The 21996-nt window shown below is 38.2% G+C and overlaps 2 protein-coding genes across 2 annotated transcripts in view; one reads left to right on the forward strand and one right to left on the reverse strand.

Moving 5' to 3' along the window:
- pns (pinstripe) overlaps positions 1-21996 on the forward strand; it is a 508843-nt gene that overhangs the window by 482937 nt on the left and 3910 nt on the right. The window contains exons 23-24 of the mRNA XM_067136728.2: positions 19969-20067; positions 20676-20796. Coding sequence (XP_066992829.2) covers positions 19969-19990 — 22 coding nt within the window. The 3' untranslated portion in view covers positions 19991-20067; positions 20676-20796. The remainder of the gene's footprint in view (positions 1-19968; positions 20068-20675; positions 20797-21996) is intronic.
- The window catches only part of LOC136857796 (ER membrane protein complex subunit 2-A), a 115010-nt gene that overhangs the window by 10770 nt on the left and 82244 nt on the right, over positions 1-21996 (reverse strand). The window contains exons 5-6 of the mRNA XM_067136729.2: positions 13436-13592; positions 11783-11878 (exon numbers count right to left, since the gene is read on the reverse strand). Of these exons, the coding sequence (XP_066992830.1) occupies positions 11783-11878; positions 13436-13592 (253 nt within the window). The remainder of the gene's footprint in view (positions 1-11782; positions 11879-13435; positions 13593-21996) is intronic.

Below are 21996 nucleotides of genomic sequence, written 5' to 3' on the forward strand. Positions count from 1 at the left end.
AATTGGTTTCTCCTACCACTATTTCCGCAAATTGTGCACTGTTGTGGACCCGGGTTTAGTTCGATGTCCCCACTTAGGGCAAGTGCCAAGCACAGCAATGGCTGATTGTCTACAGGCAGTCTGACAACACCGTTCCCGTCCCTTCGCCGAGGCCAACATAACCCTCCTGGTCCTGCTGCCTTTATCATCTCTGTAGCCACTTCATCCACACCTGATGTTTTGCCACCTTTCATTAACTTTATACTGTAGCTCCTTTTATTTCCAACATTGTTATACCTTCATTTTGGTTTTCTTCCATTACTTCTTCTTCATGTTCCTCCTTTCTTACAATTTGCTTCATGTCGCACCGACACAGATAGGTCTTATGGCGACAATGAGATAGGAAAGGGCTAGGAGTGGGAAGGAAGCGGCTGTGGCCTTAAGGTACAGTCCCAGCATTTGCCTGGTGTGAAAATGGAAAACCACAGGAAACCATCTTCAGGGCTGCCGACAGTGGGGTTCGAACCCACTATCTCCTGGATGCAAGCTCACAGCTGTGCTCTCCTAACCACACTGCCAACTCGACCAGTCATGTTCCTCCTCTTTCTCCAGTTTCTTGAATTTGATATCAATTTAGCAAAATACTCCTTCCATTCCTGGAGAATATCCTCTCTTTGTGTCAAAATTTGTCCTGTATCTATCCTGACAAATTTTGTATCTTCTCTCCTGTTTACTTTACTTTTAAGCAATCCATACAACACTTTCTTACTTCCTTTAACACCCTCTCGCAAGGTTTCTATGAAGTTACTCCCGCACTTCTGTTTCTATTCCTGTACAATCTTCTGACATGCTTTATTTGCTTTATGATACTTTTACCTACTCTCCATATTTCTGTTTCCTATCCAGCTCCTCCATGCCTTTTGTTTTTCTTTCATTGTATCCCTTTCTTTGTTATTTCACTAGGGTATTTCCTTTTCCTTCGTTTTCCCTGATATTCTACCACATGTACCTCCTGCACATTTCATCATTCCTTGTTTGAATTTGGCCCATTCTCCTCTCCAACACTGCCAACTTCTCCTTTAGCAATTTGTCTTTTCAGTTCTTCTTGGAACTTTTCTTGTGCTTCCTTTTCCTTTAATTTCCATACCTTTATTTTTCTTTCTCTTCTCTCTTTTAATTTCACTACTTTACCAAGTCTTAATTTCGATTTTATAGTCTCCTTCAAAATCTTCTCTTGGCATAGCTGTCACGTCTTCCAATTGTCTCCATTTCTCTCTCTCAACTAAAATCAGATTAATCATTGTTTTTGTTCTCCTTTGTTCCTATCCATATCTAGTTATTTTTTGACTGTTCTTTCTGAACCATGTATTGCCTACTATTAATGCATTCCTCTCACAAAAATCTACTAGTAGCTCACCTTCTGCATTTTTATTTCCGTAATTGAAAAGACCAATTATTTGTTCTTTACCTTGCCTGTATGTTCCTATGTGAGCATTCATGTTTCCCATTTTGATTGTTATGTACACATCATACGCTAATAATAATAATAATAATAATAATAATAATAATAATAATAATAATAATAATAATAATAATAATAATAATAATAATAATAATAATAATAATAATAACAACCACTTCTTTATCTTCGATGCACCCCTCCAATTCCTCCAAGAACTCCCCTAGACCAGACGTCATCATGCAGTTGTTCTAGGGAGCCGGTGTTACTTGCTCTGCTTGGGACGGCTGTCAGTCACATGACAAGAGAGCAGTGGACAGGAGGGTTGCATACCGTGGCAGTACTGTACTTGCTGATCGGAAATGTTACCATATGAACAACAGCAATGAAATACATACCAGTACATAAATAAATCATTTCTGAGGAATTATAAAACATTATAATATACAGAGAGTTGAGTAGGGTAATATGAAATGTACTTACATCCTCAAATGTGTTGTTTTTAAGTTTCTCTAGTAACACTATCCTTTCCCGGCCTTCACATTTATCATACTTGTTGGCATGACACAAGGAACAACATCGCTGCAGATAATTTTTTTAAATGTTTTTCAATATTTTATTACATATTAAACATTTTTTGTGTTATTTTCTTGAAGTATCAAATACTCTTCTTCCCAAGGTTCGGTGTCGATGGCCTACACTGCACTGAACTCTCTTCCATAGTAAATGCACTCCACTCTCCAAGTCATGTCTGATTTTTATGATTCTGTCATTTACCTGGCAGACATTCTTCATGTTCTGTACCAGGTCTTCCCTCACAAAAAACCTACTCCATTATTGCAGTTTACACCTCCACTCCAAGACAACTGAAACTCCTTCCTCAATCTCTTCTGTCTCATTCATTTCTACTTGGTTTCACTCAATCCCAACAATGCAATGTCCTTCTTTTCCATGTATTCTATTAGTTCTTCCGTCTTACCGCTAAGGGTTAAGACATTTACGGTTGCAATCTTTGTCGCTGGTTGCCCATTTTTCACAGTTCCCCCAGGACGAGAACACCAGGAACTGCATGTCGTTTTTGGGGATGCCCTAACCGTTTCCAAGGCCTCGACTCACTCTCAAATAATTTTATAGGATATTAATATAATGGGTTCATCACACCCAAAGGCATTTTATACCTATTGCCAGGATTTTTTTAGGCCGTCCCTAACATGTGGAAACAGACGCCTTTTGAAGCCGCCCCTAACATGGAGTACAGACACTGCTAGATGGACTTTTGTGGTATTACCTCTACCAAGGAATCATCAGCTCTCCTAAAGAGCCTCATCTGCCTGAAGCCATAGGCCTCTTTAGATTGTACTTGTATTTAGCCCCAAGTCGGAGCAGCCTCTTCTGCTATATCTCCACTGTACCAAAGTCCACCTTCTCCGCCGTAGATGCCATTGAGGTCTTCAATCTTAAACCTGGGCTGGGACTCTTACCAGATGTCAATACACCGGGTTAGTGTGCTCTCGGACTCACATAGGCAGGGGCGCCACTCCCTGGGTAGGGCTGTCTCTGAAGAGGGTCCCTACCTGCTACCTGTTGAGTATTATAAAACTGAAATTTTCAGTATATAGTTCTTCTCCTTAGTGTTTATTCCAAAGGAGGACATGTTGGCATAATAAAAATCGTGTCCTCCTTCATAGCAATGAGGCATCGTTTCTTTAGCTGCCCTCCTGGTCGACGGGCCTCAAAATTCAATTAAGTTAGATTTTAAATAATTCCAAATGTGAAGGGCACACATGTATGAAATATGGCATGCATATTCTATACAAAGTTTGCTTTTTACACGACAGCACGACACGACACGACACCTTTATTGTACAGAAGTGAAATTCAACCATCAACTGGGATGGGGCCTTATTCCACTGAGCTCCTCAATTCTAATGCTGCCTTAGTAACTGAAATGCTGTTGCTGTGCAGACGAGTCTCTTGCATTTTTTTTTTTGGCTATTGTAGCTACACCAAATGCTGTCCTCACATCCTGATTTCTTTATTTTGCTACTTGTTTAATGTTGCACTAACATAGTGAAGGTTTTAGACAACATAAGGATGGGAAAGGGCTAGGAGTGGGAAGGTAGCCATGGCCTTAATTAAGGTACGGCTCCAGCATTTGCCTGGTGTAAAAATGGGAAACCATGGAAAACCATCTTCAGGGCATCCTGATTCCTAATGCGGTCAAGTTTAGCGAGTCCCAGTGACCTTCGAAGCAACTTCATTTCCATAATATGTAGGTGTTGATCATGTTTCCTTGTGACAGGCCAACACTTCATCCCATACAATGCCATGGGACTTAAAATTATTCTGTAAATCTTCAATTTCATATATAATGGGATCTATCAGTTGAAGAGAACTCCCAACTTAGATCAATTCATCCAGGCAGTGTCAACTCTGTTCCATGCATCTGGAAGTGTGGCACAATCCGAACATATGACTGATCCTAAATACTTAAAATCATTGTTTTTAAGGAGATCAATCCCATCAATGTTACTTGAATCATAATTCTGTTCTCCAAACTCCAACTATACCGTCTTTTGCAGATTAAGTCTCAAACCATATGCAACAAAGCAAGTTTTCCAGCACTGGATTAACTTATATAAGTCTTGTCAAGTTTTGCTGGCAACCATGACTCAGAGTGTATTGGAACTGTGTGTAGTTCCAAGTAGCCTACAATTCACTATATGCACCAGCCACATGTCTTGGTAGGTGTGTTACTTACCAACTGATGAGCCCAAGTTGGCACACTGGGGCGAAAAACATTCACTCATTTAGTACAAATATTTCAGGTTCTCTATGGGAATCAAGATCTACATCATTTGATGGCCTAGCAGGCAGCAATTTTGTGATATAGACCAAGTCTCCCACAGTGCACAGGCATTGCCTGTGGCTCCAAGTAGCCTATGCATTGGCCTCCACTAGACCGAGTAGAGTAGGCTTTGGCACAGTGGCTAGTTTTGGCTAGCCTTGCAGCTCTACATGCGGGAGGCAGAGGGACTGGTCCCAACCGTCGGCTCTCCTGAGAATGGTTTTCCGTGGTTTTCCATTTTTTCTGCACTAAGGTAAACGCCGGGACAGTTCCTTTATAGGCCACAGCCACACTCACCTTCTCGGTAAATCACATCACCAACACAAACCTCCTTGGCCTGAGAGACTGATAACCGTCTAAGAGGCCCGCTGTACCGTCAGGGTATGGAATGAAAATGTTCACCCGACCCAACCAGCCTCCACTATATGCACTAGCCACGCGTGTGATAGTTACCAACTGATCAGCCCAAATTGGCACACTGGGGTGAAATGCTGGCAACTAAAGAATGAGTTAGCCTGAAATTTTATAATTTCATTTAAATTGAAATAATACGTTACACTTGGAAACAATGAACTTTTTGCACAGCCTGTACATCATTAGCATGTTTTGGCTTGAATAAAACATGAAATTTAAAGTTTCTCTGTCCTTTAATTTTTTTTTTTTTTTTGCTAGTTGCTTTACGTTGCACCGACACAGATAGGTCTTATGGCGATGATGCGATAGGAAAGGCCTAGGAGTTAGAAGGAAGCAGCCGTGGCCTTGATTGAGGTACAGCCCCAGCATTTGCCTGGTGTGAAAATGGAAACTACGGAAAACCATATTCAAGGCTGCCGACAGTGGGGCTCGAACCCACGATCTCCCGGATGCAAGCTCACAGCCGCACGCCTGTACGCACATGGCCAACTCTCCTGGTGTCCTTTAATTTACTGAAGTGACAAATACTCTCTCCTTTCCATGTGATCTGCTGTCACTGGAATAGTGACCGAAAGAGGATACATTAGCACAATGACACCAACCCAAGCAACAGTAGGCCACAAGCCACAAATTGGAAAAAGTCGTCAAAGCTTCAAAAATTTTGGCTTATTTGTGACCTTGGGCTCAGCAGTGATGCGTGCTGTGACTCCCGTCACACAAGGCAGTAGAGTCTGGGAATGATACAAACAGATCTTCACAAAAATATCACTTTAAATGTTAGGCTGTGCATATAACACAACTAAGGTTTTTATTACTATTGGAAAGGGACATACAAATGTCAATTCAATGTTTTTATTAGTATACATATACATTTCCATTTATTTAGGAACAACCTCCTGTATTTACAGGCTGCCACTAAGTACAAGGTAAAACATAAAATTTTCTGTACAGATCTATTAATTGAAGATAACTCTAAATTATGAAGGAACAGTATAATTAGTGCGGCGTTTCAGAGATGTAGCTGTAGAGGTGGTGTCTCAGGATCTTGATGGAGCCTTGGAGGATGAGAGTCGCAATTTCGGGGATGAACTTCATTGGGAGTTGGAAGCGCTTCCATGTGGCGACAACGTGACGGGGTGTGGTACCGCGAGCTCCAACCATTATCCCTATTATTTCAATTTCCTGAAGGTGGTATTTAGATTTGTAGTAGGGGATAGTGGGTTTGTATTTGTTAATCTTTTCTAGATTGACCTCCTCTGGCTGACCGCTGAGGTGTTCGAACCTGACAGTCGGATCTAAGATGAATCCTTGAGAGCTGTTGTCTTTAAAGGCTATGATGTCAATTCTCTGTGAACTGCCGTTTATGGCAAGTCCGTGTACCTCCTCATGTACAGTGAATCCCTTCTTTCTCATTTCTTCGGCAATGAAGGATCTGATCTGGTGGTGCCGCGTGTTTCTTAGGAGCTCCCCGCGTGAGCAGAATCCCAGGACATGACCAAGAGTTTCTTTCTCTCCGTGGCAATGCCGACAGAGGTTGTTGTCCAGGGATCTGCCTGGCACCAAGTTCACCGCAGAAACATTGGCAGTCATCTTTATAGCCTCTCTCCACTCGTTGCAAGACAGTCCGGTATGATCTCGCACCCAAGAGTTTGCTGGTGTGTACTCCTTGTAAAGTTGTACACCGACTCCTTTTTGCAGTAGTGAACACCAGGAGGTGAATTTACGTTCTCGTAGCTCTTGACGGATCTTCTTAGTATCGTACAGGCCGTTCTTAGTGGTTATTTGCTGGGTATCAGCGTTTGTTAATTTTAAATGTTCTATACATTCCCGACTCTCCGCGTGAGAATCCCTAGAAGCGACGCCGAGTGGATTTTTATCGTCACAAAAGGAAAGAAAAACTCCACCTAATCAATACATTTATTTGCATGTAAAATATTATATATCTGGGACCGGTTTCGACCCTTTATAAGTCATCCTTAGCTATATCAGAATCATATTTACATTTTTATCTTATGCCTTTTAAGGACCTTCATGACATACTATTTTATACTTTCAATAAAAAACTTTTCTTAAAAAACTTACAAAATTACAAGCATTGTGATAAAATTACAAACTTTTGTCTTATTATATACATGCAATTGTGGCTGAAAGAATTCGTCTTTAAGCTTATTAAGCATTTATCATAGGTATTTTGCTTATTCTGCTGAATTAGGTCCCATTCTATAAATGTGTAATCTTATTTGAGATAAGTTTGTTTATAATCGTGAAGTTATAGCGATAAGCTATCAGTAAAATGTGATGAATAAAATTTGCGTGTTAACTTCAATAAAATATCTTATTACATTTTTACATTAAAGTTTTAAAGTACATTAAAAGTATGTACATTAAAAGTACATTAAAGTATGTTTGTTGACTATTATAAAATTTCACATAAACACACTAAGATATTTTAAAGTGTAATTATTATACATTAGAGTCTAAAATATTTGTTTGCCTTAGTTCTTGCGTTGTTTTATAATGAAATATTGCAACAATTTGCCTTTACATAACGCTAAATATTTAAAATGATATTTAAATATGCTATATATGGATGGCTTATAAGTCCAATTATTAAGTGTCAGTTCCTTCTTGCGCAAATTACAAGTTCCAAATGCGATGTCAAGAAGTTCATAAATCAAGAGTGGATTTTTAGTCTTGAGCAAGATGTTGCAGGCATTAATGCATTGTAGGTAAACTTCCCATGAGGTTTTAAAAAGAGCAAGTCCTTTGTATTTCTTTTCGGTGTACAGCATGCCATCTGGAGTATCCGTCGGCAACTGCAATATCTCCTTTGTTGCACTTTTAATCATTTTATCGCTATCGGATAAAAATTTCTGTGCGATTTTCTTGAAACTGCATGTCAGGAAAGGGTATATCAGGGTGGGACAGATTGAGGAATTATACGTACCATGAGCTTTTGGTCTTCCTTAAACAGTGGCGACGATGTTACAAGTTGGAGCTTATTGTGAAGGTCTTTCATTACAGCAGTCTCGTCGAACACTAGAGTGTCCCTGAAGGTAGTTCCAAGGTAATGAATTGTTCACCGTCTCCTATTAAGTCAATCCTACAGTCTTCCTCCACGGATAGCGACCCTTGCTTCAACTCGCCTTGGATTACGCATATCCCTGTACACTTCTGAGGATTGATATCGAGACCGATTTCTTCGAACCTCCTGCGGGCTAGTCGAGTAAGCTCTAAGGCGGCTTCTTTGTTCTTCCCGATGATGACGGTGTCGTCGGCAAAGCTCGTAACTGTTACAGGTGGTAGTTCGGGTGACAGAGATGCCCCGTAATGCTGCGAGAGACTATCTTCGCTTAGCTCGTCTAAGATAGATATTTTCATGTAAAAAACACTGGCTTATATTGGGCCAGTACAGTAGATTTCTCTATTCCAAATAGCATGAACTCCTACTTTATGCTCAAGAACTGTGAAAAGCCTAAATACCGCTCTTAATGCACCTTATTCTTACGATAAACTTATATAAGAACAGAACATATCTGACATACAAGTGCAAAGGATTAAGAGTCTAAATTTCTTGCATAACCCAAGCCACTATGGTCAGAAATAACTGAATAAAAATATTTGAAGAACAGCTTTTCAGAAGCTTTGAATATTCCAAACAGAAATGAGCTTAAAAATCCTTCCAATCCTTCAGAATCACTCATACCTGAGACTCAATTTCTAACTCAGCATTATCACACTTGATGCACCATATTCATTATACAACAACCAGAGATGTGAACATTTCAGAATCATTTCAAAATGGATATTTAACCCGTAGAGCGGGGCTTGCGTCTCCATCCGCACTTCAAACTCTGCGCTAGGGTGGGCGATGCGGCTCCAGACGCGGGACTGTTTTTATTTTTTTCTTATCTTCAATATTAGGCGCGAGCCTTGAAACTTTCCTCACATGCTTTGGAAGGTGCTGCCATCTTGACGATTTTTTTCGAACTACGTAGTAAGAACGGTATTGCGACAGGGAATCCCCTTTCTGTTTCGTTCGTATTTGTTCAGTGCAAAAATCGCTTAAGCGCCGCATCACATTCAGCCCGTGCATTCGTCAGTAGGCCGCATGACTGGCCCTGCGCTGTACTAAGTTCACGATAAATAGAAGCTTCAGTGTGTTCCTTTTGCGTTTTTGAAATGTTTATTTTGTTTTATATCATAATACAGTATGTTTAAAAGGGCGGGGGGTATTCCAAGTGATTGTACTATTCGTGATATCCTTGAAAATAGCGAAGATGAAAGTTGTAGTGACTTCAGCTCGGAAAGTGACGATGAATCTCCGTTATTAGTAAATATTCCAGGAAGTAGCTTTTCTAGTAGTGTTCCAAGACCGGTTCAATCGGTGCGGAGTTCGAGTTCCAGTGAAAGCAGTGAAACTGAAACTGCGAATGACGGTAATCCTGCTGCTGTACAGGGTGAATGGGATGTGCGGGGTTGTAAGCGAGCAAGATTTCCAACAAATTACAATGCTGGAATTCAGGGTGAACTTTTGGATAAGAAACAGCCTGAAGAAATTTACGAATTTTTTATAGATGACGGACTTTGTGATCTTATTGCACAGCAAACAAATCTGTATGCTCAGCAAATAATTACCTCAAATTCGTTGATGGCAAAAGTGAAAAGAAGAAGTCGTGAGAGAGACTGGGTACCCACTAACAAAAATGAAATAAAACTCTTTTTAGGAATCTTATTACTGCAGGGTATTGTTCAGAAGCCGAAATTAGTCCATTACTTTTCTCGTAATAAACTGTTAGCTACTCCTGTATTTTATGAAATTATGTCTGAGAAACGATTTTTCCTTTTACTTAAATTTTTGCATTTTGCGGACAATGAAGCATATAATAGACAGGTTCACCCCAAATTGTATAAAGTGAAGCCAGTTCTAGACGACCTGTTATCAAAATTCAGAACTGCATATACTCCAGACGATCGTCTATCTATCGATGAGAGCCTGTTATTGTGGAAAGGTAGACTGGGATGGAAGGTATACATACCGAAGAAACGGTCGCGCTTTGGTATGGAATCTTATAAGTTATGTGAAGCTAAATCTGGGTATGTGTGGAACCTCCTATGGTATACGGGGAAGGAAACTGATCTGGTAAACGAAGTTTGTGGAATAGATATTTCTGAGTACACTAAGCCTTCCAAAGTTGTATTTACACTGGCCGAAGGTCTGCTGAATAAAGGTTATCTAATAGCTGTGGATAATTACTACAGTAGTCCGGAGCTATTTGACCTACTCAATGACCTTCAGACAGATGCTGTAGGCACCGTAAGACCGAACAGGAAAAATCTCCCAAAAGATGTTATGGGGAAGAAACTAAAAAAGGGGGAAGTTGCGTTTGCTTATCGTAACAAACTCATTGCTCTCAAGTGGAGAGACAAGAGGGATGTGTGTATGCTAAGTAGCATACATGATGCCGAAATGCACACTGTGAAAAACAGGAAAGGGGACACAGTAGAAAAGCCTGTCATGTGTATAGATTACAATGACTCAATGGGTGGGGTCGATTTATCTGATCAGTGTATGGTCCCGTACAGTACAGCCCGAAAGCGAATCAAGAAATTCTACCAAAAGATTTTCAGGCACTTTTTGGACATAACAATGTTCAATTCCTTCGTTATTTGTCAAAAACATGGAGGAAAATTCACTCACTTACAATTTCGTATGCACGTTATCCAGAAGCTTTTTGACAAGTATGATAAATCAATCCCTGCTGAAGCCCAGCCAGTCAGATCAGTAGTGTCACTGTCAAATGACCCTTCGGATCGATTCTCGGGAAGGCACTTCCCGGATTTCAATGCCCCTTCAAAGACGAAACCCATTGCAAGCAAGAGATGTGTTGTTTGCAATGCAAATAATAAAAGAAAGGAGACACAGCACTGCTGCAAAATCTGCGATGTAGCACTGTGCCCGGCTCCTTGTTTCGGAGTGTACCACACAGCTAAAATGTGAACTGAGAGGCGTCCATTGAACGTGTATTGTGAATAGTGTCCCTAATTGTGTAAACTCGTGTGTGTGCGTGCGTGTAGACAGTGACGGCGACTAGCGGATAAAGAAATTAGAAACAAAAGGGTAGGACCTACATTTGAACTGCGAATTTAATTTCTTTTTTATACGGCTAAAATGCAATAAAAATGTTATTTTTCCCCAAAATGTGGAGGAGCACTACCCCTAACCGCTAACCCCCTCCCCCCCATTGTCACTGCCACTGCGTGTGTGGATATATAGACTAGTTAAAATCTATGAGTGAAATTAGTGACTCGGCAGTTTCATGTCCAGAACAAGAGAAGAAAGTAGATATTCGGTGAGTACATTTTTCTCTGATCATTTTTATATTCTTCAGTAGTGTAATAATAGTAAAGTATAACAATATATTATAGTGCTTGTGGGACTACAATGACAGTTTGATTCGTAAATGTTTACTGCTTATGTACAAGTTTCAGAAAGTAATTATTACAATGCCCATAAGAGACAAAACGGGAAATATGAGACTTATGCCTTTGTTGCACTAAAAAACGTAGTGCTTAAAAATCATTCTTTATCGTGAATATGCGGTGCAGTATCGAAATTAATGTGTCTTATTGTCACAATATACAAGTAATATTAGATAGATACATGTCGGGTTGCATAAATCCAAGTATTTAAAAAAATAATGATGAAAACACCTCCCCACCGTAGTGTGTAAAGAGGAAGAGCTCGCTCCCCACTTAACGGGTTAATGTTAAATCTTTTCTGTATTATCATATAAACTTTATGAAACCTAGTACATGTTTCCTGAATTATTAGATGCCTTAAAAAACAATCAAAAACAAAAAAAAAAAACACAGCAGGACATGTGTTTGAAGAGAACAACAAAAGTAGCAGTAAACCAAAACATATTGCTTTTACAACCCACACTCTCATATGGAGCAACAAATGAAGTGTGACTTAACTTTCTGAATGGACTTTGTTTATTTTGACTTACATCTGTCAATCTAAAATATGGCAAGAATACAGAAAAGTTACTTAAAAATGTGTAATACCAAGGACTCACCAGAAACAAGCCATACAATGCTCGTATATTATTGGGATTGAGCTTTATTGCCAAAGCATAGTGTGCCCGAGCCAACTCCATGTTATCAAACCCTCCCTAAAAAAGAGAAATATAAAAGTAGTTATTTATCACTACAACACGTAACATACCACATTTTCTGCACAATGGATGCCACTGCATAAAGGACACACCGCAACCTTTCCCTTACAATTTTGGAGAAAAAAATTCCTCGCTTAATGAACGCATTTAATTTTTAATGAAACTTTCTTAGTAATATTTAAAATTAGAAGGGCTGCAGTACGTGATAAAATTAGGAAACGGAGATAAACAGATACAGACTCAGCTGTGCTGACCTCACAATACACTTTCTGTGGATAGCAATTATTTTCATAGTGTGAGTGAAATGGAAATGACAGTGTGCAGTTTTTTTCTATTTGCTTTACGTCGCACTGACACAGATAGGTCTTATGGCAACGATGGGATAGGAAAGGCCTAGGAATGGGAACGAAGTGGCCATGGCCTTAATTAAGGTGTGAAAATGGGAAACCACGGAAAACCATCCTCAGGGCTGCCGACAGTAGGGTTGTGCAGTATTTTTAGTGTGTGTTTAGTATTTATTGGTGATGAGAAATGAAGGATAGAGGAGTCAAGTTCAAATTTAATAAAACAATGCACATAAACTCTTATAGCGATTGGTTCCTTTTTTAAACATGAATGTAAATCTGTGATGGCTGATGACAGTGATGCAAAAACTGATGGTGAATGACAAAGTCTACATTTTATAGTAGCAATGAAATGATAGTAATGTTCTGCTTCAATAATATTACTTGCTGTTTTTTATTTCTAATTTAAAGTTATGACACACTGACTACCGTCTGTGATCCAGCAAGTTGGCCATGCAGTTAGGGGAGCAAAGCTGTGAACTTGCATTCGGGAGATAGAGGGGTCGAAGCCCAATGTCAGCAACCCTGATGATTGTTTTCTGTGGTTTCCCATTTTTTCACCAGGCAAATGCTGGAGCGGTAACTTAGGTAAGGTCACGGCTGCTTCCTTCCCACTCCTAGCCCTTTCCTATCCTATCATCGCCATAAGACCTATTCGTGTCAGTGCAACGTATAGCAACTTGTAACTTGTAAATACTGTGTTTCGTTGTGCAAGTTGCACAGCTGATCGTAGACTCGCTCGTACTGAGACTACCAATACATTGTTTGTAGTAGCTACTGGTTTACTATATTTATATTGATGCTACTGATTATTTGACATTCAAGATGGTACATGTTCTAATGTCCAAGTTTTTTGTCACAAATTATGTTATAAAAAATGAAAAAGGGCATCCATTATATGGAAAAGTACAGTAATTAAAATCAGAAGTAAAGAAACAATGACAGAAATGGATAATGATAAACTGAAGCAATAAGGAAAGGCAAGGAAGAAACAAATAGATAAATACACTAATCATCATTTATACTTTTCAACAAAAAAACTAAAAAATATGTAATATTTACGAAGGTCCTATGAAGATGGCACTTACAGGTTTAACTATGTATAATCGCAGTTTACAAAGAACAGCAGGTTGTGGTTTTTCTCTAAAATAAGAAGAATTCCAATCAAGATTATATGTATGAATATTTTCTATACTGATATTTTCCTTACCTGCGTATATCTAATATCCGCATATCGTTGATGCATCAGATGGTTATGAGGATTGTGTAAAACAAGTTCTTCCATGCAGAATGCAGCTCGAGCATAATCTTGTTCCATAAGATACAGTTCACACAACTCTTGCCAGCCCTCCTGGTCACTCATAAATCTGAAAACATTTCATTCAACTTTAGTAAATCTGTAGAAAAAGAATAACTGTGAACAGCTAAATATGAGAAAGTTACTGCAACAGGCACAAAGGAGATGGCTCATGTGAGTAGTGTTAAAGGTGCATTTATATAGTAAAAGCAATAAAAATGGCTTTATTTCTAGGAATAATTTTTTTTCCAAGAACCATTTTATTTGATGAACTAAGCTCTTTTCAACACCTTAAGGAAAGAAGAAATACAAACCTAGATGACCAAATTTTTCCTTAATGCACTGATAACCATGTTTAATTTCTTACTGAGATACAGCAAAGAAAAACTGAATTAGAGTTCTAAAAGTTCTTTCCTCATTTGTCTTCTAAAATCATACCAATTTATATTATGAGGGCGGATCAAATATAAGCAGACCAAACAAATGGTAGTTGCAGGGCGATAAATCTGTGGCAGTAGGCAGCCTTGCACTGTCATGGAGAAGAATGACATTTCGGGTTGGTTGCTGGCGTCGCTTGTTGCGATACGTAGCTTTTGCTTCACCCAAAAGGCGACAATAATAGGCTGCATTAATTGTCCTTTCTTTGTGAAGAAAATCCACCATCAAAACACCCACCGAGTTCCAGAAAATGGTTGCAAGCACCTTTCCAGAAAAAGGGCGTGTTCTGGCCTTGACCAGACCTGCTTCGTCCCCTCGCCGCCACTCTATGCTTGCTTGCTTTGACTCTGGGATGTAATGATGCTCCCAAGTTTCATCACAAGTCACAATAACACAAAGAAATCCTCTCCTTCCTCCTCGTAACGACGCAGGAGTCTCTGACAAACTTCCTGGTGTAAAGTTTTTTGTTCCTGGTTGAGGAGAAGAGGAACCCACCTAGCAGACAATTTTCTGAAATGGAGTTCATCTCGGATGATGGTTTGAACACTTCGTACGGCTAAAACAATTTGTGAAATTTTTATTCACCAATCTTCACCAATAATGCACGAATGGCAACAATGTTGTCTGCAGCGTTGCTTGTCCGCGGTCTCCTTTCATGAGGTTCATTTTCCACAGCTCCTCTTCTTGCCACAAACTTTTTACCCCACTCATACACTCAAGTCTGCAAAAGTGTTTCTTCCTCAAACTGTGTACGGAGCAGTCTCAAAATTTTAGAAGTTTTGGTGCCCTCTTTTGTGAGAAATTTGATAATGATGCACTGCGCAACAGACGTGTGCACCTTTTGCTCACTCATGACGTACTGAAGGAGCCCAGATCTCCACCGTTGTTCATGTTCGCAAACCCCTTCTCCAAAGTTCGGCACTGTCTCAAAATGTTTATGAGAAGCGGAGAACAGTTAAGTGAGCCAGTTTGCATACACTATCAGGCGCAAAGTCACAACACAATCCAACAAATATGAAGATCCAAAATCGTGCAGAAGCCGAAGACGAGTCGCTCGATTGAAGTAAATCGCCGGCTCCCGAACATCAGCGCAACATATTCAATGTCCGGCACTGTGCTTTCAAACGCCGACGGAACTCGATGAATAGCTTTATGATCCAGTATTCGCTTCGGTCGCGAAAATGTACATATACATACACATATAATACAATTCAATATAAATGAAATATGTAACTAGGATCATGTAGATTCTTTAGAACAGCTGACGTAAAAAACAATTTGAAGAGAAAAATGGTAAAAAGCGCAATACCGGAAACAAATGAAAAACGTATATGCACAGTGCGCTATTTCTTGAAGATAAGAATTCAGGTCGTAATTGAAGTAGTCAAAGTCAGCGCAAGGCATGAGTTTAAATTTGAATGTAAAGACCCAAAATGCAGGTGGCACTATAGTATATTAGTATACAGTTCAATTCGGAAAGTAGGTTTTTTTTACAGGACAATTTAATAATTTAATAATTGAAACTGAAATAGCCATTAACAAAATGCCAACAGAAGAACAAGATGAAATCAGATATGAAGTAAAAGGAAAACTTGAAAAAATCTTCATTAATAATAACAAAAACACTTCCCTAAATCATAATAATAATAATAATAATAATAATATTAATAATTTAATTAATGACAATAAACACATTTCAAATCTTAAAAAGAAAATCAATGACAATAAACTCATCATTGCCAAATCTGATAAAGGCAACACCACTGTCATAATGGAAAAACTGACTACATAGCTAAAACTAAAGATTTCTTCAACAACCCTTCTTTTTCTATAGTAAAAAGGACCCAACCACTAAAATCCAACACCTGCTCAAACCAACCTTACCGAGCTCGATAGCTGCAGTTGCTTAAGTGCGGCCGGTATCCAGTATTCGGGAGATAGTAGGTTCGAACCCCACTGTCGGCAGCCCTGAAAATGGTTTTCCGTGGTTTCCCATTTTCACACGAGGCAAATGCTGGGGCTGTACCTTAATTAAGGCCACGGCCGCTTTCTTCCCACTCCTAGCCCTTTCCTGTCCCATCGTTGCCATAAGACCTATCTGTGTCGGTGCGACGTAAATCAACTAGCAAACCAACCTTAATAAACACTTCCTTTCTCCTCACAGATCAAGAAAAAACTAAATTAATAAACATGAACCCAGGCCTACCCACTGCCAAAGCCCTTCCAAAAATTTATAAAACTAACATTCCCATCCGCCCAATAATCAATTACAGACCCAGTCCCTTATATAATACTTCTAAATTCATCCAAACATTTTTACTAAAAAATTATCGATTTTTATCCAACAAATCTATCAAAAACACTTCTGAATTAATCAACAAATTAAAGAACTTTGACATTCAACCAAATTTTCTCTCCATTCTTTTGACATCGTAAACATGTATCCTAGTATTCCAATTTTCAAATTATTCCCCATAATAAACAACAACTTAAACAAATTCAGTAATCTGAGTAAACTAGAAATTCAAGACTTCATGTCAATCTTACAATTGGTTCTCAACAATAATTATTTCACCTTTGATAACACCATTTACAAACAAGATGGTTTAGCTATGGGCTCACCAGCTTCAGGCATTTTAGCTGAAATATACCTCGATTTCTTAGAAAACACAAACATTATTATTAATAATAATAATAATAATAATAATAATAATAATAATAATAATAATAATAATAATAATAATAAAAATAATTTCTCTAATATCCTCTTTTGGGCCAGATATGTTGATGACACATTAGTAATCTTAAATGAAGAATCAACCAACGCAGCCTCTACACTTCTTCTTCTCAATAACATTGACTCTAACATTAAATTCACCCTTGAATCAGAACACAACAAAACTCTTAATTTTCTAGACTTAACTATAACTTGACATCCTTCTTCTTTAACTTACAAAATTTTCAGAAAACCAACCAAAACAGTAACCACAATACGGCAAGATTCTTCACACCCTCAAGCACATAAACGTGCTACTTATAGCAGCCTAATTTTTCGTGCCTTCAACACCCCTATGTCTAAAAAAGATTTAAATAATGAATTGAACACCATCCGTAATATCGCTAAATTTAATGGCTTTAACAACTCTTTCATAAACTGTATCATCAACAAATTCAAACAGCGTCCTAAAACTACGTTATCAAAAGACAAAACCAATCCCACTGCATTTTCCACTTACACTTTCACTCAAGATGCTTATAAAATAACTAATGTTCTTAAAAAAACACAACATGAAAATTTCTTTTAGAACCAATAACAGAAATCTTGATATATTACACAGTTCTAAATCATTAAATAAATCTAATGCTTTTTCTAAATCTGGAGTATACAGATTCAAATGTAACAACTGCAGCTCCTCGTACATCAGACAAACAGGCCGCAACTTTAACATCAGACACTCCGAACAAATCAATGCCATTAAATACAACAGATTCTCTGCTATAGGACAACACATACAAGACTCCAAGCATAATTTCACCAATATTGAAAAAATAAAAGTACTTAAAATCATTAACAAAGGCCCCCTCCCAAACACTACTGAAAATTATTTTATTCACCTTGACCAATACTTCAACCCTAATTTCAATTTAAACAACATTTCTGAAAAACCCAATATCCTATTTGACAACTACCCCTCCTTTATTTCCCTATCTTATCCTTTCCCATCCTCTTTTAACTTCACATCCTTTTAATCTTCTCTTATCTACTAATCCTCTTCCTTTATTAACTTATCCTATCTTTTCTTTTCATCTCTCCTAAACAAACACAAAAAAACCCTACTTTCCGAATTGAACTGTATACTAATATACTATAGTGCCACCTACATTTTGGGTCTTTACATTCATAATAATAATAATGTTATTTGTTTTACGTCTCACTGACTACTTTTCAAGGTCTTCGGAGACGCCGAGGTGCCGGAATTTAGTCCTGCAGGAGTTCTTTTACGTGCCAGTAAATCTACCGACACGGGGCTGTCGTATTTGAGCACCTTCAAATACCACCGGACTGAGCCAGGATTGAACCTGCCAAGTTGGGGTTAGAAGGCCAGCGCCTTAACCGTCTGAGCCACTCAGCCCGGCTCTTTACATTCAAATTTAATCTCATGCCTTGCGCTGACTTTGACTACTTCAATTACGACCTGAATTCTTATCTTCAAGAAATAGCGCACTGTGCACATACGTTTTTCATTTGTTTCCGGTATTGCGCTTTTTACCATTTTTCTCTTCAAATTGTTTTTTACATCAGCTGTTCTAAAGAATCTACATGATCCTAGTTACATATTTCATTTATATTGAATTGTATTATATGTGTATATATATGTACATTTTCGCAACCGAAGCGAACACTGGATCATTAAGCTATTCATCGAGTTCCGTCGGCGTAGCACAGTGCCGGACGTTGAATATGTTGCGCTGATGTTCGGGAGCTGGCAATTTACTTCAATCGAGCGACTCGTCTTCGGCTTCTGCACGATTTTGGATCTTCATATTTGTTGGATTGCGCCTGATAGTGTATGCAAGCTGGCTCACTTAACTGTTCTCCAACCCCTTCTCCAGACACCCCCACTAACATCCTGGTAAAGCCCCACCTCAGAATTATTACTAACAGCAGCGGTACATTCAAATTCCTGTTTACATTTGATCCGCCTTCGTAAGGCTGGGCCAGAATGGAATAATTCAGAAGACAAAAAATATAAAAGACTAATATACGCACTAGAGAAGAGAGTCCTGGAAATTGTAAATAAAAAGGTACACAAGCTGTGGGATAGGTTTAATGCAATTCTTAAGGAACAATGGTAAGGAATGGTAAAGACCTGCTATATTATAATGGAAAAAGTAAAGAGACTAAGGAAGAGGTGTAGCCGGGAAAGAAACAGAGTAAGAAATCGTTGTGGAAATAAAGACAAATTGAAGGTACTTACTAGGAAATTGAATCTTGCAAAGAATTTAGCTAAGGGTAACAAGATGGCAAGCAAAATTGGCAGTCATACAAATTCTGATTAAAAAAATAGGAGGGCATGTAGACGCACTATAAGCATATGTGACCATTGTTGGACAGCAATGTACAGAAATCAGTGAAGCTACAGAAATCCTTGTCATGTAATGTTATTTAATGTTGGTATTGTCAACATTTTGGGTAAACAAAAGAAACATTACAAGACTGAAGAATTTATGTGAATTAGAAAAAGTTTATTTGAAGAACATATTGAATTTTTTTTTAATTATTGAATGAAGAAGAAGAAATTACTGAACTAAATTGCATTATCATTTTATATTCTGTACATCAAGAAATGTAATTCTAAAATTGTTTCAAAAATTTAAAAGGGTCTTTATTTTTGAGGCAACCTGTGCCGCACGTGTAAATTTTCAATTGTGAAATATCTGTATTTCGTAAATCCAACTCTCTTGAACTTGCCCATAGCCTATAAGGAAATGAAATTTTACTGGTCGGAATAATGACCTTTCCTATTGGTGAATATGAAAATCTAGAGGAATTCGCTGTTCTTATTGGCCATTTGTAATCGTGCAATTTCCGGTTTTGGGCTCCTTGTGTGAGCGATGCTTACTGTCCACGTCTTTGAATTCGGATCACTGCATCGGGCAGACACATCTTGCGTCCATCCCGCCTTGGGTCCCCGGTCTCTTGCGACAAGCGCTAAGTTATTGCATTATAATTAATTTAAACTCATTCTTGTGTTTCGGACCTATCTCACTTAACGTAACTTTCGTGATTATGTAGAATTTTATTTTGTGTGTTGGAGTTTCCTCTAGATTTCTACATTTACCAAAATCAAGCATCAGTATGACTTAGCTGTTAAGCTAGTCTGCAACGTGTTTTCGGAGGCAAACCTTTTTTTAGGCTCAGTATTTTGTAATTAAAAGTAAATGTAACACACTTTCTTGGAGAGCGTATTGTACATCACATTAATTAATTTTTTGATTCTTTGCAGGATACCTCCTTTCATTCTGTGAACTTAACTTAAATGTGAACTTCTAAGCCAAAGTTCATTTCGTGTCCGAAGAGCTTGATTAGATTGCCCGGTTTGTTTGTAAGTCTACTTAAATACCCTTTGTTTTAGTGTGTTAAGTATCAGCTACTCTGCGATTTGTTTGTTTTGTTTCATTCGAAATTGTATCTTTCATTTGGTTAATAATTATTAGTTTGAGGGTGATTATTGTGAACCTTTTCTTCCCCATAACGTCATACTTTCCCATCGACCTAAATCGGGCTCCTTTCACCTTCCACATCCTTTCCGTAGTTGTCGTTTGTTAGACCTGTAAGTTATGTTTACCTGGCGTATGGTTTGATTTTGCGTATTTGATAAGTTAACAGTCTCATTTCCAAAGCTTAGATGTGAAACTGTCCCAACATTGATATTTTTCTATTTTCTTTACTCTTTTTTATTATTATTTATTATTTTCTAATTCATTCCTATTTATTATTATTATTTGTGTAGACATTCATCGATAGGTGCTACATTGGTAGCAGATTGTGTGTTATGGAAGAAGGGGATGTTGATGATAATCGTTCTCAGCTAACTTTTGAAAAGTAAATCTAATTTTGAATATGTTCCTCACATGTTTCTTTTATACGTTGTAATTGTTATGCTTGCATTCTTAATTCCTGTTTATTTGTTTTTCATGATTCTTGCTCAAGTTTGACATCACGAGGGAGCTGCCTATTATTTCCGGATGAGGCAGTCGAATGTGTTTTTCATTCCGTGATGTGCAGTCTGTGTTGCTGTGTTTCACCTTATAATTAACAGTTGGAGGAAATGGTAAGTCACTATCTGTAACAAACTCCTGTTTCTTTGTTAATTCTCATTAAATTTTCTTTGGTGGCAAGCCTTCTGCTGACCACGTATTTTTTGGTAAAGTGATATTATTACATTGCGTGTGCCGTGTTCTAATTTGAGTCGTCGGCTATAAATTTCAATGTGTTCATTAACTAACATCTGTGTAATTGCCGGTTGCTTTAAACTACGACATTAAATTATGTTCAAGGCTGTACTTCCTTGTCTGAATTCACATTTATCTCTCGAACAGCTGAAGTGTCGGTTGAAAACAGCCGAGCGCTTGACCCACTGCGAGTCGTACACACCTTACATCCTAGAGTTATCTCATGTTGCGTTCAGTTTGTTCTTCCAGATGCTGTAAATTGTAGTGTTGATTGTTGTACCTATCATCGCGTTCGGATTCATTTCTGAGGTTAAAGTTCGTAATTTTTCGTCGGGGTTTTGAGTGTTCTGCATTTCGTAAATTTCGTGTTTCGACAAATTATTTTCAAAACTTCGTTTCTTGTCACCTGCTGTGTTTTCTTTGGTATTATTTTTCGTGTGTGATTTTTTAAAATTATCTTTTGCGTTTGTGCTTTGGACTCAGTGAATATCTAAATTTCTGGACATGTGCTGTGTTGTGTTCGGTCTTCTACTGTACCTGGGTTCGTTTCCAAGTAGGTATGGGACTATTTGGGGCAGTTCCCAGCCAGTTACTAAATTCTCCAATCAGATTAGAGAGTATGGGATCTCTTAATCTGTTTGAAAATTTCCTAGTTTGTCTATTGAGCGTTTCCGTCGTGTAAGAGTCTGTTTCCTTGTCACGTTATTTTTATTTACTCATGTATTTCTATACTTGCCAGGGAGCATTCTTTGAGGACTGGGATAGTCTCATGGGGCAAAACAGGCTCACCATATTAATAGACCAGCATCAGCTAAGGCCATTACGGCAAAATTTAGATGGGGTACGGATCTGCACTTGTGCTCATGATATTTTTGAAATCTGGTGTATCTGATATGAGATTCCTCGTAATCTTTTTCTTTGTATTAGGTGACTAGATGGAGAATAGTGTCCATTGTAATTGTGAATTATGTACTAGGAAGATTTTCTTCAAATGTTTATTTCAGGATCATTATGTTGAGCCACTTCAGTTAAATTTGTTGTTGCTTTACAGGTTATCAAGATCTTGTTTGTTATTTTAA

Source organism: Anabrus simplex, chromosome 1, assembly GCF_040414725.1.
Source record: "Anabrus simplex isolate iqAnaSimp1 chromosome 1, ASM4041472v1, whole genome shotgun sequence".
Classification (NCBI taxonomy): Eukaryota; Metazoa; Arthropoda; class Insecta; order Orthoptera; family Tettigoniidae; genus Anabrus; species Anabrus simplex.